Source organism: Rhinolophus ferrumequinum, chromosome 23, assembly GCF_004115265.2.
Source record: "Rhinolophus ferrumequinum isolate MPI-CBG mRhiFer1 chromosome 23, mRhiFer1_v1.p, whole genome shotgun sequence".
Lineage (NCBI taxonomy): Eukaryota > Metazoa > Chordata > Mammalia > Chiroptera > Rhinolophidae > Rhinolophus > Rhinolophus ferrumequinum.
Window position 1 is genome coordinate 30,873,438 of NC_046306.1, and position 19,350 is coordinate 30,892,787.

A 19,350-nucleotide genomic window follows, 5' to 3' on the forward strand; every position below is an offset into this window, starting at 1 on the left:
AGCATTAAACTACAAGCTACAAACAGCTCTGCATGCCTGATTCTGGACTTGGGGAGACATAGAGAGAACAGGGTTTCTGGTGGCCAGAGGACACAGCTCCTGAGGCAAGGGCAGGCTTCTAGTGACAAACCACACAGCCTGAAGCCTTCTGTGCCGTCACAGAGGAAATGATGAGAAGGCAGCTTCTATTTTTGTTCCATGGTCTAGCCAAATACCTGGGAAGCCAGCAGGGAACAAATCAGGCAAGTTGTCTATAGAGCTAAAAGGGACTTCCGTCTTATGAAAGAGGTAGGTGAGAAGAGCAAGACAGCAGGGCCCAGAAATGTGAAATTCAGGGGTAATATTAGAACTAGCCTTTCTCTTTTTGTAGTTTAAAATTTTCTTTATTGGGATAAAATAAACATACAGTAAATTGTACAAATCTTAAGAGTCCAGCTCAGTGAATCAGTGGTATAAGCACCCAGAGCATTATGAAAGAACTTTCTAGCACCCAGAAGGCTCCCTTATGCCCATTCCCAGGGAACACCAGCCCTTCATACAGAAGTAACCCTGTTACTTAGTTTTACCTGTTATCGAACTTCATATAAGTGGAGTCATACAGCATGTGCTCTTACGTCTGACTTTTCCCCCTGCTCATAAGTTTGCCTGCAAGATTCATATAGGAAGGTGCATGTGATACAAGGTGTGACAATTAAGTTCACAAACTTGTTGCAACAATGTTGCTAACTTTTGTTGCTATCAGAGGGATTATTCATTATGAATTTGTACCAACTGGACAAACAGTTAACCAAGTTTACTACTTGGAAGTGCTGCAAAGGCTGTGTGAAAAAGTTAGATGACCTGAACTTTTCGCCAACAATCTATGGCTCTTGCATCACAACAATGCACCAGCTCACACGGCACTGTCTGTGAGGGAGTTTTTAGCCAGGAAACAAATAACTGTATTGGAGGAACACCCTCCTTAATCCTCTGATCTGGCCCCCAATGGCTTCTTTCTTTACCCAAAGATAAAGGAAATATTGAAAGGAAGACATTTTGATGACATTCAGGACATCAAGGGTAATAGGATGACAGCTCTGATGGCCATTCCAGAAAAAGAGTTCCAAAATTGCTTTGAAGGGTGGACTAGGCGCTGGCATCGGTGCATAGCTTCCCCCGGGGAGTACTTCGAAGGTGACCATAGTGATATTCAGCAGTGAGGTGGGTAGCACTTTTTCTCGGATGAATTCATGAACTTAATTGTCTGACCTTGTAGTACTTTGTTCTTTTTTATTGTTCTGTAGTACTTCCATTGTAAGAATACACCACAATCTATTATTCTGGTCTGCTGTTAAACATTTGGGTCCTTTCCATCTTGGACTTCATTATGAATAGTGCTGCTTTGAACATTCTTGTACATGCCTTTTGGTGCACATACATTCTCCTTCTCTTGAGAAAACAGTGGCTTTCAATCCACCCCTTTTTTTGTCTATCATGTGGCCCAGGTTATGATCTGGCATCCTGGGTCACCTATTGACCACAGGCTTCAGTAAGAATCTGTCTTTGAAGCCACAGCCCACTCTGGGAGAAGGAAAAGAGGATGCAAAGGGAGAAGAAAGGAGGAGGCAGCTTCAGTGACAACACAAATGGTGATCATTCCCTCCCAACTTCCCATTTTCTCTTTAGTAGCTGTCTGAGATGCCTAAATTGACATTCATTTGAATTAAACATGTAAAGACTCATTTTAAGATGCAAATGTGCTTTTTAATAACATAAAATAATTAAAATGTTACAGTTTCCTGTTGCTTGTAATGTTCAAATTATCCTCTTATTTACCAGCCCCTTTTTACTCACAGTGGTCTCTTGACCAACAGCCTCCATTAACATAGGAATTCGTTAGAAATGCAGAATTTCAGGCCCTACCCAGGCTTATGGAACCAGGCAGTGCATTTTGATAAGATCCCAGGTAATTCCCATGTACATTAAAGTTTTTGAAGCCCTCTCTTATCTTACTGGATACTCACAAGACCCTATGAAACAGAAAAGGGAGGGGTCATTTTTCTCATTTTACAGATGGGGAAATCAAAATGAAGAAAGGTGAACTTGACATGCCAGGAGCACCCTGCTGGTTCTGTGCCAGGGAAAGTTCTCTAAATGGAAACTGTTGCTTTCCCATTATTTCACTCTGGTGAAACAGACATGCTTAACCCATCATCACGTCAACCAGTGTGTTTCTCCCTAGAAAGCACTGTCCTGAAGGGATGCACTATGGTTTGCATCACCTTTTTTGGAGGTTGGCCTTTGGAGCCGTAAGAGGACACAGATGGGGCCGCTTGGTGAGGAGAGGGCAGGGTGAAGGAAAGGAAAAAGGAATGATAAATGGCATGAGAGAGCAGAGGGGCATGGAAAGGATGAAGCATTGCCAGAGACACATTTCAAGTCACTGGCTTTGCTATCTGACTCCTCCCTTGCCTGCAAGCCAGAGGTCTGTGCTGTGACGCAGTCTGAGAATCTGTTGGCAGCCAGCCTGGAGCTGGCCCAGGCCCTCACTGCAGTGCTTTCGGCTCTGCAGGGAGACTGGAAGCTGCCCTGTGCACCTTTGCTGGGCCCTGCAGAGGATCAACTCCACCTACGCCAGAGGGGACACAGCTCTGCAGCAAACAAAGCCAGCCAGACTGCAGAGCTGTCTGGGAAGCTGGTGCAATAACCCAAGACAGGTGTAGCTCAGGGCATGCCCATATACACCCGCAAGGTCCAAGGTAACCTAGGGTTTCATCATCCCTTTCTGCCTCTCCAGGAAGTGGCTCCAGGCTGCAGACTTGCTCCACCTAGCCTAGAGAGATGTCTGGATGCCCCCCCCCACGCCCACCCCTTGACCCTGATCCCTATGATGGTCCCACAGCCAGGATGACTGGCTTAGCAAGGCTTAGAGTTCAGATCAGTGAAATTTACCTAGCCTCTATGGCCACTATTTAAATCCAGGTGGGGGGTGCTGGAAATTCCCAGGGCTCTGCCATCCTTGATGCTGACATAGGAAGACGCCAAGGAAAGCTACAGCCTTCCCTTCACTACCCCCACAGATGCCAGATGTCAGAAGTACAATTAACAGTGGCCTTCCAAAGCTGATTTGTTTCCTAAGCCAAAAGGATGGCTCTAATGGCGGGGTTCTGGAACAGGCAAGGTGAAGAGGGTACCACAGGTTTGTGAGAGAGCTACTTGGGGCAGGTCAAGAAGCTCACGGAGCTGTAAAACCACAGTATATACCGAGTTGTCCCAGCAGATTGCGAGTCCTGTCATCTCCCTCAGTCTAAAGAGTCAAGCTCGTGCTACTGCCTTGACTGGCGGCCTCCCTGGTTCTTCCAGTGGCCCAATTTGCTTCGATAAGTTTCATCTCTCTGCCATCAGTGGCTTTCCTTCCACAAAGTGCTGGGAGATGCTGTGGCCTGTTTATTCAGTCAAGGTCCAGTTGTGCAGCAAAAGCATTGATCTAACCTCCTCGCAGGTAAAACTATGTCAGAATGAGGGTCAGGTTTCCAAGGTCAAAAACTAGTCTGTATGTTGAGATGTGTGTTGGTGGGTGGTCAAAAGTAAGAAAGAAGGAGTCCACTGGAAAGCGTCAGTCAAAAGCCGCTGTTTGTGGGTTAACTGTTCCTCAGCAGCGCAGGACCTCCTTCCCACTGAGCTTCGCCAAAGTGAATGCTATTCTTTCCTACTGCCTTCTGTGTATCTCTGTACCATACCCACAGTGGGGCAGATCAGCAAATTCACTCAGAACCCTATTGTGACAGTGGAAATGCTTTTAAAATCTTCACAACAGAAATGGTTTAGCAATGCGTATGTTAGATGCCACATGACTAGAGTATAAATCAATTCCAGGCACCATGTTTCCTGACTTTGCATCCATATTTCCCCCACCTGTTTGATTCAAGCAAACAGGACTTAAAAATCCCCCTTAGATTTAGTCTTCTCTTTTTTGTCATTTTCTCACAGCCTCCTAGATACTGGCAGGTCATTCATTCATTCATTCAATTAATAATTATTGAGCATATGTCACGGGTGAGTCATTGTGCTAATGAGGCATAGACACAGTTTCTACCATACAGGAGTTTCTTTCTTTTTTCTACAAATATTTATTAGCAAAGCCTGCTTGCATAGCACTGGTGAGGTGCTAGGGAGGGTAAAAAGGAAAAGAGCATACAAGCTCTCAAGAAACTTCAGGTAGGTTACTACGATGGCTGTGAGTTTCAAGTGGCCATGGCAGGATTGCTTCCCAACCTTCCTTACGTTACAGCCGAATGTGGACACTCGGGTGAAGCAGCTGGCTGCCTGGTGCTCTCTGGTCCTGTCCATCTGTCGCCTGCACAAACAGTACAGTGTGACCGTGATGGAAGCTCAGGAGAGCCTGCTCTTCAACAATGTGAAGCTACAGTGGAAGCTCCCTGTGGAATCAATCCAGATTATAGTGGAGGAACTGAGGAAGAAAGGGAATGTTGAATGGTTAGATAAGAACAAGTCTAGCTTCCTGATCATGTGTCAAGAAGCCAGAAGAATGGGGGAAACTCATCCAATGGGGGTTACTCAGTGGGTTTCCAGGAGTGGCCAGAACAACTCCGTGTTCACACTGTATGAACTGACCAATGGGGAAGACACAGAGGGTGAGGAGTTACATGGGTTGGACGAGACGACCCCACTGCGGGCTCTGCGGGCCCGACAGCAGGAGAACAAGGCAGAGATTATCTCCATCAGCGATGGCCAAGGTGTCAAGTTCTTCTAGCAGAGACCTGTCTCCCTGTACTTCTTACCTCCCACCCTTCCAGGTCTTTCAGAAAGAGACAGACCCAGTGTCCCTACAGACTGGATCTGTGACTCCACCAGACTCAAAAGGGCTTCAGCCCAGGGATGGGTTTCCCATTTACCCCATGTGTCCATCCCTGGGATAGGGCGAGGCGAAGCACCAAGGGAAAAAGATGTGCTTCTTCTTGCCCTACCTCGTCTCTGGTCCTAGATTGTCCCTGAGCTAGGGTCTGTAAACCTGACATTTCACATGTGTTCACATACGTAAGTACACACACACACACACACACACACACACACACACACACACACACACCTGCACAGCTTCTGTCTCTTACCCTTCCCACCCCCTTAGCTGCTGTTGCCTCTCCTCTCAGGCTGGTGGTGGATCCTTCCTAGGGCATGGTGGAAACCCTGGCTGTGGGCAGCCTTCCAAGCAATATGAAGATAACAGGCCCAAGAAAGTCCTGGCAGTGAAAGGTGGGCCGGACACTGATTTATGATCTTAAAAAACACAATTGTCCCACTCCCCAAGAAAGAAAAGAAACTTTGGCTACATCAGCAGAATTGTGCAAGCTCACAGACAGCCCATGTCTATCGCCAAACAAATGGACCCTTGCTAAGAAGGGCCGATTCCCGGAGAGCTGGTCAGAGATGCAGTCTCAGCCCTCACCCCAGACCTGCAGAATAAGAACCTGCATTCTAACTGAAGGCCCAAGGGTATTCCAAGCACAGAGATGGTCGAGACACACTGATCTAGACAATTGAAGTTGTGGGAGTTTAGGAGAGAGATTATCACACACTTCAGTGATCAAGAAAATATCATATCTAGGCAGGAGTTTGCCTCTGAGGAATGACTAAGCTTTGGCTGGGTACAGAGGGCTCAAGGAATAGTAATTTCCCACCTCCACTCAGTTAAAAAAAAAACAAAAAACAAAAAATAAAGTGTCTGCCAACTGCATAAGGCAGTAAAATTTTGCAGACACATTTTCCACAACAGCAAAAGCTTTGAGTCAGGTAGGATGAGTCTGCAAAGTCTGGTGGCCGTCAGGATCCCCAAATGGCAACTTGCCCAGTTTGAACAACTTCAAGGTCAGATCGCCTCGCGGCCTGGAATGGACCTGCCCACACAAGACTCCTACCCCTGTCTAACCTGCCTGTCCGTCAAGTAGATCAACCAATGAGAAACGGGTTCATTATTTTCCAGCAGTTACTCAGCCAATTGGCAGCGCCCAACAAACTGAGTCCTGAAATGGCATCATATGAGCATCTGTAGGGTGACTGCTTTATCAAGCTAGCCCAGGAGAGCAGATAAATCACGATGAAGTTGTGATTAAAGGCTATTTGCACAGTGACTATTGCTCAATATTGGATCGGCCTGAGTGGGTGCCTCAATTTTTCCTTGCACTCCCCTTTCTCACATTCAAGAATTAAGACTTTTGTTCTAAATATAAAAACTGAAACAAATGAATAAACAGATCAAAGCATGGCTGTCTTTTACTTTTATGTCCTGTTTCTATCTACTGCCCCAAGTGTCTGTCCATAAATTTAATCAGAAAAGGATGATACAGAACTTCACAACACCATTGAATGCATGGCTTAAAAAAGTTCAGGCCTATGGTCCATTCTGATGAAACCTGTCCATCGTTTCAGAAGCCATGCCAAGAAGAATCTGCTCGATAGCAGGTAAACTCTAAAGACAATGTGGCCTGAGTCATCTGCCAGTAGGCAGATTTCTCCTTAGGATCATTTCCTAGCAGAAAATAATACCATATATAAAGGGTTCCTCTATACCCTCTAACTATTGCAGCCATGGCTTGTTTTATGAGGCAGTTGGCGGGGGTAAGGAGCTGAGCTGAGGCTGAGGAGCAGGACTGGCTCACAGCTCACTGGCTCACAGGAATTGGAACTTAGAACTTGTGATTCATCAGCTCTCTTCTAATTCCATTGATCTGATGCTTAATTAATTACACTGCAGTAACATCTGTCCTGAACGCACCACCACGTACCATTACCCTCAACATCTCCTGCCTTCTCTGCTGTCTTTTCCACCCCAGTGTCCCAAAAACTCGAAGCACTAATCAGTCCACTAATTCTCCTAACCATTACCATAGATGTGATTTCAAATTAGTACAGACTGGGGCTATGCCTGAGTGAGATAGCAGGAAGGGGCAGACACACCGAGAAGAATGCTCAGTCTTCACCTAGGGACTGCTTTTAGGAAAGAGTTTTTGAGGGGAGGAGCTTCAAGCTTCAAACATTAATCTCACCATTTTGCCCCCATCTTTCAGAGACTAAGCATATTGTATTGTGTTTTTGAAATGATCAAATGAAAGTGTGAGAAGTCTGGAAGCCATATGGGTAAGGAATGGTTTAAGAAATTGATGGAGATGTGATGAAAGTTATTTTGAATGTTGGCGGTGTTGTCGTGTGAAAGAGGCAGCAGTGGTTCTGGTAAGTAGGATGTAAGTTGAATGGAAAGAGGCACTTCTTCACAAAGAAAATCCCTCCAACAGTTGAGGCAGAGCCCTGCTTTCTGAGGTAAGAGAACCTCAGGATGACAGGTACTTAAGCTGAAGCTCCATGGCTATTTTAAGAGACACGTGCATTACAAGGGGGAAAGGCTGGAGAGAACTTTATCGTTCTTTCATCTCTGAGATTCTGTGATACATGCAGAGCCAACCTTCCCAGGGTAGTTTCTGTGCTTTCATTTTATACGTATTATCCCATGTAACTCCTACAGCACTCCAAGAAGGTAGGTACAGTTGTTATGTTTCATTTACATTTCCGCTCCCTCTGCTTGGAATACTCTCGTCTGCGATAACTGCATGGCTCACGCCCTTCACATCCTTCTGGTCTTCTTAGTGTTTTACCTCCTCCAAGAGCCTTTCCTCTCTACCCTTTGTAATATAGCTATCCCCTGTCCTGTTTTATATGACTTTATAGCATTTAGTACTATCTAAAATTAGACTGATCTATAAATAGATCTATTTATCTACTGCCTCCTCCATGAGGACAGAGCAGCACTTGGTTGATTTTGCTCAATGCTCCATCCCCAGCATATGGAACCGAGGTTGTGACACATGGCAGAACATATGTGTGGAATGAATAAATAAGTCTGATTTACAGATGAGGAAACTGAGGCATTGAAGAAATGAAGTAACATCTCCATGGTCACGCAGTGGTAAATAGAAGAGCCAGGATTTGAACACTGTGGCTCCAGAGGCCACCTACATACCTGCTCTATTCCATTTAACTCTTTGAAGAAACCAGGTTTTCTTGAAGAAAAGCTGACACACTTGAAAATTCAATGGCTGACTGGCCAGATTCACCTCTTTTTTTTATTACTTCAAATGATTTATACCTGTAAGCAGGAGGCACTCACTGGTTGCCATCAACATGGTGTCAAAAAGCCCAGAGAGAGAGGCAGAGGGCAAAAGTCAGAGTGCAGGAGGTCACCTTTGCCTCAACAATCTTCTGGCTGCACAGTGATTTGGTGAGCAGAGTGGGTGGGTCAGAAGGGAACAGTGAACAGCTCAGCAGTTAAGACCTGGTCTTAATATGTCCCTGGGCAGACTGGTTCACTCTGACACAGCTCCCAGGGCCTGGAGTCCTCAAAATCAAATTTGTAAACTCGCAGCAGATTCATTGTCACTCCAAGTGATTTGAAACCATATGCAATGTTACCCTTCCATAAAATGGGCTGAATTTATGTTCCACGTAAACTGGAGGTAGGAAGTTAACTATGTTGGCTTTTGTAATTAATGAAAGAGAACATGGACTTGAAAATCAGACATACCTGAATTAAAAGTAGTTACCCTCTGAGAATCTCAGTTTCTTACTTGGAAAATAGAAACTAAACCTTCTGATATGGTTTTTGTAAGCATTAGATGAGAAAACATAAAGGAGGACATCTGCCATTGATTTTGTCTTTAAATGCCAGACCATTATTTTCCTGCTCTCTGCCTTCTACTCTTGCTGTGTCTGGATACAGGAAAAATGAAAACAAAAACAAAAACATTATCTGAAGGAGATATTGGGATTAAACCCAAAACAGCAAAATTAAATTAACAAAATATGTGGACATTTCAGTTCGTCATGGCCAACGAAATACTACATTTGTGTATTGTCTGTGCCTCCAGAATTATGAGTCAGGCCCTGAACCATCTTCGTGCTCCCGTCCTCAGCTCTCCACACCCTAGCTCAGCGGGATGTCCTTCACTGTGGCATCTAAGTGGCAGAGTGAAGAAAGTGATAGGGCAGGAGTTTTCATGGCTAGAAGTTGCCCTGGCCAACCCCTCTCTTGGAATCTGCAGTGGGAAATGGGGACATTTTCACTAGGTTAGACATGTTCGAGGACCTAACTGGGCCTGTGGGTCTGCCAGAAATTCCGTCTGTTTCAGATGGATAAAAGCCTATTTTGTTGCCCAGCAGTTTCAGGTTCAGCCTAATACATTCTCTCTTGGAGTCACTATTGTTCTTCACTTAAATATCGCTGGCATGACCTTTACTAACAAAGCATGTGGAACATTTGCTTATAAAATATGATGCTAAGATAAAGTACACTGAGAAATATGGCTGTAAAGTGAACCTGTGTTTCTATTGCTACCACTAAAACTTTTATACCTACCTCTAGCCATCACCAAAATCCACTAGATTCTAATGCAAAGTCTTAGACAATTGTGTCTGGTTGTCTATACGGGAGAGTAAGAAAATACATCTCACATATCTCTTATGAGAGGCACGCTCTATCTCCTTTTGGAACTCCTAACATAGGAAGGGGTGTTCAAAGGTGCAGGGTGAATAAAAAGATTGTTAACTGTTGGGGTGCTTCAAAATAAATGTGAATTTCCATGCACTCTTATATACTCTTTGAATCAAAACAAAACAAACACAAAATTAAACCTGATATGTTGGGAATAAAAAATACTAAGAGTGTCTGGCATATGATAGGTGCTCCATAAATAATTTGAATGAGAGAGTAAGTGAAAAACTAAATCACAAGGTCTCTGATATCTGCGTAATAGAAAATTTCCTGAAGTGCTGGTGGAAAAGGAAAGCCTCACTGAGATATTTAAGTCCGATTACAGACTTTTGTATCTCAAAAGGGAGCAAATAATTACTTTTGCTTTACGTTTTTTAGTGGGTTAATAAACAATAGAAGAATTTTTATCTCTTTTCAGGAGGCTATCTGGAATGACATCATATACTTGGCCAAGTTTTCCTATTTGTTTCTAATGAATGACACCAGTTTTAATGCTGCACTGCCCAAAGATAAAGTTTGATCTTCCCTGAGAGAAAGAAATATATAGTCAGGCCAGGGTTTGTCAAACTTGACACTGCTGACATTTGGGAATGGATAATTCTTCGTTGCGAGGAGCTGTGCATTGTAAATTCTTTAGCAGTGTCCCTGCCCTCTCTATGCCCTGGATGCCAGCAGCACCTGTGCACTGAGTCACGTCAATCAAAATGTATCTAGACATTGCCAAATATTCCTATGAGGCAAAATTGCCTTTGGTTGAGGTTTAGACCTTAAAAATGGTCAACTGTTAGAGAGGTAAAATTGGCTTACGACCTTTAAAAGATTATAAACTAATTTTTCTCTAAACATACCTCTGTCTTGATTCCTACCCCATATCAACTAGGGCCTGAAAGAGTAGTTACAGAGACATCTGAATGGACATTGAAGCTGCAAGAAAAGTTATTACGCCAAATGAAACTGTCTCAGTTAACCAGTGACACAACCACGTGGCATAACACACCAATCTGCGACTCAGTGATTTAAAACAGCAATCGTTTATTCTTATGCATTAGGGTCTACAAGTTGGCTGGAATCACTCTAAGCCTGTGGGTTCACAGAGGCAGTTTTGCTCCATGAATCATTTTGAGACTCAGGATGAAAAGGGAGCAGCAATTAGGGAGAAGTCCTCACAATGGAGGAAAAAGCTTTCAGAAGCACTAGCAGAAACAGCACCGTCTCCTTCAGTCTACGTTGCCATTTCAAAAGCGTAGAAACCAACAGTATGAGATGTCAGAAAGACATCAGTTCCACCCACATTTCATTAGCCTAAGCAAGACATCTGGTCAAGGCCAACATCAGTTGGGCAGGAAAATACACATTTCCCTTGGAGGTTGGGAGAAGGAGAGGAGACAAGCTGAACAATAATCTATTACAGTTATACACATGAACTTCAAAGACAACATCTTCAATACCATCATGAAATAGAGCCATGGGTTTTCAGTTCTCATTGGCTCCATTTCTTTAGGTAAAGAGAGGGAAGAATCGCTGGCATTTGAGTCAGATTTGCAAAACATACTAAGATCTTAGTTGGGAAAATGTACAACATAAACTCCCAAATTTTCTTAGCTACCTTCATGAAATCTTGCTACTAATTCAATAGACTGTTGGTTTTATTGTTGTGTTTTGTTTTCAGGATCCTTGGTGAACACTGTCTTCATTTGGGTTAATTACTGTTAAAGGGAACCTTAAGTATGGATAAAAATTATTTAGTCCTGCTTCTTTTCAACCAGCATACTAAATAAATCACTAGCAGCTTGACAACAGCCAGCAGCCTACAACAGAGGTATAGAGAGTCAGTATTAGTATTGTGTTCCACCTTCTTATGTATCAGCGGCGTTAGTCATGATTACATGCAAGTGATCTGTGCACTATTTAGGTTTCTATGTGCTTTAAAGAGTGTAAGAGGTACTGGAGTGGGTGCAACAACAAAATTACTATTGGAATGGAATAGAATTTGGGTATTTGCAGGATCTTTAATAAATACTACAGTGGATTTCATTAATTTATCAATGTTAAAGCTAAAATACCTCTCAAATACTCCCAAGACAGCTTCGTGGGGACCTCATTGAGGACAACCCCATAATTTTGCAGGTGTGGAAAACTGTGTTTTAAAAAAATCCATGCATTGTTCAAGGTCACCCTTTAGCCATAACAGATCGTAAGCTCGATCAGTCCAGGTTGTCTGGCTCCCAACCCCAGAATTTTCAGGCATACCATACTGGTTAATAAAATAAAGGAATTGTAGGTATTTGGCCTGAAGAAGACCAGAGTAGCCTGCAAGTCTTTTCCATCACCGAAGGTGCAAAACTCTGGGGTCTCAAATGGAATAGGCAAAAGTCTTGTTTTTGAGAATAATGGGACATCCCCAGGGGTCCCATCTGTGGAGAGGTAGGTATGGAGAGAATGCAAATGAGAATCTTCGGACTTTAAGTTAGAATGTCCGTTCTGTCATCTGACCCTCCACGCGCCAAGTCTTTGTGCAGCTTGATATCTTTTCGACATCTGATGCTATTGACTTCTCTCTCCTTGAAAAATGTCCCCAGGTTTCCTCCTGTTTTTCTGATTGCTCTTAATTCTCTTTCAAGCTCCTTTTTTTCTGCATTTATCCCAAATGATGGTGTTCCGCTTGGGCCTGCCTTCTCACTCCTCATTCTGCCATAAAGCCTAGGATTATGGCTCTCAGATCTTTATCCCCAGCCTAAATTTCTCTTCATAAGAGGAATAGCTCTTATGGAACCCCAGAGCCCTACATTCAACCGACTGGCTGGCCCATAGACACCTGACAACAAATTCTCTCCCCATAATCGTCCTTCAAACAACCATTTCCTTACCCAGTATCCCCATTTCAGGAACTATCACCATCATCCACTCAGTTGCCCAGTCCAGAAAGCAGGGATTTGATCTATATTTGACTTTTCCCATCACAGCTCACATCTAAGCAGCCACCAAGCCCTGCAATATTATAGCCTTAATATTTTCTAATTGTCCCCTTCGCTTTATTCACAGACACTGTCTGAGTTCATTCACTTTTTATTTCTTGCCCGGATTAAGTACTGGCCTCCTAAGTGTTCCCTCAGCCCAACTCCAGCCCTTCTGTACAAGCCATCTGTACAGAACACACATTCTTCAGTGAGTTTTCTCTAATAAAGAATAAATTTCAGTTTTATATGGTAACCTGGTTCATATCACCACTTGTATTCTGAGCATGGGGCATTTGTTTATTCATTCAACATTATTTATTAAGTGTCCACTATGCACCAGGCTTTAGAAAGACGATAACAGTGACAACAACAAAAATTATTCCTCTTATGGAGCTTAAACTTAGTAGCAAGAAGCACATAATACAAAATTAAGTAGATGCCTATAATAAATAATACAAATCAATAAAATATATATTAAGTTAGAAAAAGAAAAGTACTTGTGAGAAAAATACAAGCAGAGAAGGACGATTAGCATTGTTATGGGGGAAAGGATGAAATGTTACATAAGGTGATTATAAAAGGCCATACTGAGAAGATGACATTTAAAGGCTTTGCACATGGTAGCCACTCATAAAACTGCTTCTTAAGTGATGAAATACATGGATAAGTGCCTAATTTTATATGACCCACTCAATAAGTGGTGAATAAAGCAAAAAATAAATCATCCATTTTACAGGTGAGGAAACTGGGGCTCAGAAAATTAAAGTGACTTGCCATCCAGGAGATGGTGGCGTGAAGCCTCAACCCAATTCTTATTCCTCTAAGACAAAAGAGGAAACTACCAGTATTATCTCAAAATTGAGATTACAATATGAAGGCGTATATGTGATTCAGGTGGTCTGGGGTTTGAAGTACATGTCACTGTAAATATTTTTGATCAGTCTGACACTCTGTGAAACTAAGGTCCAAAGAGAGGCTGAACTGGGTTCAGGCTTCTTTCTGGGGTCAGCCTAGCTGAGACAAGCAGGCTGTCCGTTCACACACCCAATTGTTATTCGCTCAACCAACGTGAGGTGAATGTTTATAACAAGAAGTGTTCTGTTCTAGATGCTGTGGATTCTGCCATAAACAAAACAGACAATCACAGAGCTCTTTGAAAGGCAGATGGTAATATGTAATGAAGCTGGCTAGTAGGGGTAACTGCTCTGAAGAAAAATGAAGCAGAGTTGGGGACGAGAGGTTCAGGAGTGTGCTGACCAAGGTGAAGTGAAGAAAGGAGAAAACTATGGTCCTCATGACAGAGAAGAATTTGCTCAGTTGGCAACAGAAAGAATAGACCCAAACAGCCAGGAAAGGAGTTGGGTTAAGTGGACAACTCTTGTCCAGGGCTTGAGGCTCAACCTGCAGGGGTGACCCCAGGTCCACCAAGCCCTACCCTAGACAAAAGCAACATGCCTTGTTTTAAACTGACTGTTAGCCTTTGTTTCACTCCCTGAAATTCCCTGAAAGAGTCATCTTTCCTGATTTTCTTCCTTCCTAGATTTGTAACTCCAGTTGGACTAAAAAAATGTGGGGTCTATCCGAGAACTTAAGACAAAAGGGGGTCAAAGCACATTCAAGGTGATTATAACCAAGAAAGTGCACCATGCACTGCTGATGGGACCAAAAGGTTCTGTGTGGTCCTCTCCATCCTCCCACCAGAGGGGAGAAAAAAGCTTGATTACAACTTGCATAGAAGTCTGCTTTAATTCAGACATGACCTATAATTTGATTGCAAATATTGGCTTTTGGCTCACAGAAAGTGAATAAATAAGCAGCGCAGTCCAGGGAGAGCCTGGGAGAAGAGCTTTTTTTAGAATTACTCTGTTCTCTCAGGGAGGAAAAATATCTATGGAAAACTTAAGGCAAAAAAAAAAAAAAAAAAAAAGCCCTTGAATTTACTTTGACAAATACCTTCTGTTAATAGCAAGTGATCCTGGATTTCATTTACAGTATAAATATAAGGCCTCCTTTTAAAATAACTTTAATTTGTAAAGGAGCACAGTGGCTTATTCTTAGATAAGTTAGTTCTCTCAACCTTCTTTCCAAGAGGTTGAAAGTCTTAAAATTACACTTTCCAGGCACCCTTGCTGTTAGGGTTCTGGATATGAGTTACAATGTGCCAATTAGATGCAGTTGCCTGAGTTTAGTAACTTAGAATAAAGTGGAGGCAGTCTTGTTGCAATAGAGGCAGCTGATTAGTAAGCTTTGAGAAATTCAAGTACATGCAGGAGTCAGAAGCGGGGTTCTACTCTCTATTGAACAGCCTTATAGAAGTGAAGTTATAATGGAGACAGCAAGAGTGGGAAAAGTGATAACCAATTTTTTTTTTTTTTTGACACTGAAACCAAAATTCCACCAGTGCCTCTGACTTCCATTCTGCCCACAATGTTGTAAGCACGTATTTACCTGTATTAAGTCATCTCCCGCTTGAAATAACTAGAGTAGTTTCTCTTTCTTTCCCTGGACCCTGATGATATGGCACATACAACACAAATTGTGAAAGTGGTAAATTCTGGCTTTATGGAGCCATAACTAGAGACAGACACATTCTCAGAATTAACATACAAAAAAGAAATGAGTGGATTTCAGAAATATTACAATTGGGGAAGCAAAGTAAAGCTGCAAATGCTGAGGCAGACATTAATTAGCGGATGCTCCTTGACCTCAGATAATCTATTCAATTTCTCTTATGAAATGTGTTTTCAATTACTGTAATTTAATTGTTTTGGAATCGTTTAGCTGACCACTTTTCCACTGGCTGAGAGAATGTTTGGGGGAACATTTTGGGGGAGAATAGGAAACAGAGTTTGTTTCTTGGTTACCTTCATCACAGAGTAAAAGCTACCCAGTTTCCTGAAGTCACCACCCCATTTGGTTTTGAGGCATTGTAGTGCAGGGGATCCTGCTGACTACTCCATGTGTCGCGCGGGGTGTCAGGCGGGGTCTCTGGTCCCGCTCCCCACATAAGAACGCAGGATATGGCTAGGCCAAAAAGGAACACCCACGGAGCCATAGGTAGGGGAGTCACACCACTATACTCTCACTAGCGGCTGGGTTGGAGACACAGGAACCAGGAGCAACACAATTCTCAACCCTCACTGTGCCGCTTGCAGACTCAGCCACCATCTTCTTGCTAGCTCCCCCTTTTTCTGCTAGCGTAACCACAGCAGTTATATTCGTGGCCAATGGCTCACTGGTTACAGCTGACGGCCAACTAGCCACAGCTGATGGCCACTTGATCACAGTTGATGGCCATTTACTACCTGAGCCGGCACCTTTCTATGTGAGGCCGAGAGCCTGGAAACTGCTTTTTGGGGCTCTGTCCCCACACTCCACCCCTACAGGGTCTCGCCTCACAATCTACGCGACAAGCTTCTTCCGCGAGGGGCCCTGTGCGAGGAGCCTGGAGGTGAATGCTATTTCCTGGACACAGCCAAGCTCTCTGGTCACAGCCAGGGTTTCTCAGGGCACCACCAGTATTTCTGGGCACAGCCAGACTTCCTGGACTTTTTAGGGTACCACTAGTCTCCCCGAGCACAGCCAGGGTTTCTCAGGGCACCACCAGTACTTCTGGGCACAGCCAGACTTCCTGGACTTCTTAGGGTACCACTAGTCTCCCCAGGCACACGAGGGTTTCTCAGGGCACTGCCACTATCTCTGGACACAGCCAGGGCTCTCAGGGCACTGCCACACTTCCTGGACACAGCCAGGGCTCTCAGGGCACTGCCACTCTCTCTGGACACAGCCAGACTTCCTGGACTCAGCCAGGGCTCTCAGGGCACTGCCACTCTCTCTGGGCCTCTCAGGGTACCGTGCTGGAACAATAGCGGCTCACAGTCAAGGTGCTTACATATTCTCAATGGTGGCCGGTCAAGACACAAAAGCAAACATCCCCCAGTTCCACTACATGGTGGTATGTTCCCAAACAGTCAAGTGGTCAATTAAATTAGGGATGGAAGGCAATTCCCCATAGTCCATAGTCATTCACCAGGGCTGTCCTGGGGGTGAGGGATGACCTTGACCTCACCCTCAACTCCCACGGAGGACTCAGCAAGCGTTTCCTCCTGGGACTACAAGTCCTGCATCCGGGCTGCCTCAGCAAGCACTTCCCAGCTCACAGGGCCGCAACAACCTTCGCTTTCTCCGGCCTCTGCTGGTTGGGGAACCGTGGATGTCTTCCCACCCCTCCACGGGGGTCCAGCTCTCCAGCAGCTGCTCCTCCTGGTCTTCCTGAGACTGAGTGTTCGAACGCACAAACTGCTCCACTGCCCTTCGGAGAGCTTTGGCCGGCACCGTACCCTGCTCGCTGCGCCATGTGTCGTGCAGGGGATCCTGCTGACTACGCCATGTGTCGCGCGGGGTGTCCGGCGGGGTCTCTGGTCCCACTCCCCACATAAGAACGCAAGATATGGCTAGGCCAAAAAGGAACACCCACGGAGCCATAGGTAGGGGAGTCACACCACTATACTCTCACTAGCGGCTGGGTTGGAGACACAGGAACCAGGAGCAACACAATTCTCAACCCTCACTGTGCCGCTTGCAGACTCAGCCACCATCTTCTTGCTAGCTCCCCCTTTTTTTTCTGCTAGCGTAACCACAGCAGTTATATTCGTGGCCAATGGCTCACTGGTTACAGCTGACGGCCAACTAGCCACAGCTGCTGGCCACTTGATCACAGTTGATGGCCATTTACTACCTGAGCCGGCACCTTTCTATGTGAGGCCGAGAGCCTGGAAACTGCTTTTTGGGGCTCTGTCCCCACCGGCATATATGACAATAGCTCATATTTTGTTATAATATCCTGTTTTAAGCATTTTACTCTGATGCATAGAGAGTTTTTCTATCTAAGCAGATTTTAAGCAATTTTGGGATCCCACAGACATCCCTTCTTTTGTGAATTCTCACAGAATGTCAAAGCTGTAATAATATTCTTGTAAGAGACTTTTAAAAGAAAAACAGGCTTTTGTAACATTCTTAAAATATTCAGTTGGGACATGGTAGAATTAATTTCTAGGAAATCAATAATGGAGGGGAGTAGATGTAATTTGGTTCACCAGATGAAACCACAAAACAATGTTCAGAAATCATGGTACAGATCCAGGTTTTAAGCCAAACTGAGGTGTTCTACCAAAGAGGTCTTTCCACCATTTAATCAAACTCCTCCAATTCAGTCACTAGATTCTAGAAATACAGCTCAGGCAAAAGAGGAGAGTCAGCTGACAAAGTGCCCCCAGCTTACCCAGAAAGCAGTTCATGGAAATTATCTCAGTCTTCATCTGTATTTGGTCTAAATTAAAGGACAAGAATCTGGGTCAGTGTCCTGGTGAACAGGATAAAACATAGAGGATGAAAGGTAAATAATCACTGTCATGCAGGGCGGCCGGCGGGGTCTCTGCTCCCGCTCCCCACACAAGAACGCAGGACATGGTGAGGCCATAAAGGAACACCCACGGAGCCATAAGTAGGGGAGTCATATCTCTATACTCTCGCTGGCGGCTGGGTTGGAGACACAGGAAACAGGAGCCACACAATTCTCAACCCTCACTGTGCCGCTTGCAGGCTCAGCCACCATCTTCTTGCTAGCCCCCCTTTTCTGCTAGCCTAGCCACGGCAGTTATATTAGTGCCCAATGGCTCACTGGTTACAGCTGACGGCCAACTAGCCACAGCTGATGGCCATTTGATCATAGTCGATGGCCATTTACTACCTGAGCCAGCACCTTTCTATGTGAGGCCGAGAGCCTGGAAACTGCTTTTTGGGGCTCTGTCCCTACAAGTACACATCTGACACAACACATATTTGTTGCAACATTATTGACTATTCTCTATGCTGTACTTTACATCCCCCTAATTTGTAACTACCAATTTGTATCTCTTAATCCTTCACCCAGCTCCCCATCCCCCATCTCCTCTGGCAACCATCAGTTTGTTTTCTGTATCTATGAGTCTGTTTCCATTTTGTTTGTTTGTTTATTTTGTTCCTTAGATTCCACACGTAAGCAAGATCATATGGTATTTGTCTTTCTCAGTCTGACTTATTTCACTTAGCATAATAACCTGTAGGTCCATCCATGTTTTCGCAAATGGTAAGATTTCATTCTTTTTTTATGACTGAGTAATTTTCCATTATATTTATGTACCACTATTTCTTTATCTAGTTATCTATTTATGGGCAGTTGGATTGCTTCCATATCTTGGCTATTGTAAATAGAGCTGCAGTTAACTTAAGGATGCATATATCTTTTCAAATTAGTGTTTTGGATTTCTTTGGATAAATACCCAGGAATTGCTGGATCATAAAGTAGTTCTATTTTTTTTTTTTTTTAAGATTTTATTGGGGAAGGGGAACAGGACTTTATTGGGGAACAGTGTGTACTTCCAGGACTTTTTTTTCCAAGTCAAGTTGTTGTCCTTTCAATCTTAGGCATGGAGGATGCCATTCAGCTTCAAGTTGTTGTCCTTTCAGTCTTAGCTATGGAGGGCGCAGCTCAGCTCCATGTCCAGTTGCCGTTGCTAGTTGCAGGGGGCACAGCCCACCATCCCTTGCGGGAGTCGAACCGGCAACCTTGTGGTTGAGAGGATGCACTCCAACCAACTGAGCCATTCGGGAGCTCAGAGGCAGCTCAGCTCAAGGTGCCGTGTTCAATTTTAGTTGCAGGGGGCGCTGCCCACCATCCCTTGCGGGACTCAAGGAATTGAACTGGCAACGTTGTGGTTGAGAGCCCACTGGCCCATGTGGGGATCGAACAGGCAGTCTTCGGAGTTAGGAGCATAAAGCTCTAACCACCTGAGCCACTGGGCCACCCCGGTAGTT

The 19,350-nt window shown here is 44.3% G+C and overlaps 1 protein-coding gene across 1 annotated transcript; it reads left to right on the forward strand.

Annotated features, from left to right (window-relative positions):
- Nucleotides 1-4,210: 4,210 nt before the first annotated feature.
- Nucleotides 4,211-4,753, forward strand: LOC117016245 (vacuolar protein-sorting-associated protein 25-like). The gene has a single exon (XM_033095443.1). The coding sequence runs from the start codon at nucleotides 4,211-4,213 to the stop codon at nucleotides 4,751-4,753; it is 543 nt and encodes a 180-aa protein (XP_032951334.1).
- Nucleotides 4,754-19,350: the final 14,597 nt, after the last annotated feature.

Coding starts and splice junctions, on each gene's coding strand:
- LOC117016245 (XM_033095443.1), top strand. CDS start 4,211: ATGGCTGTGAGTTTCAAGTGGCCATGGCAGGATTGCTTCCCAACCTTC.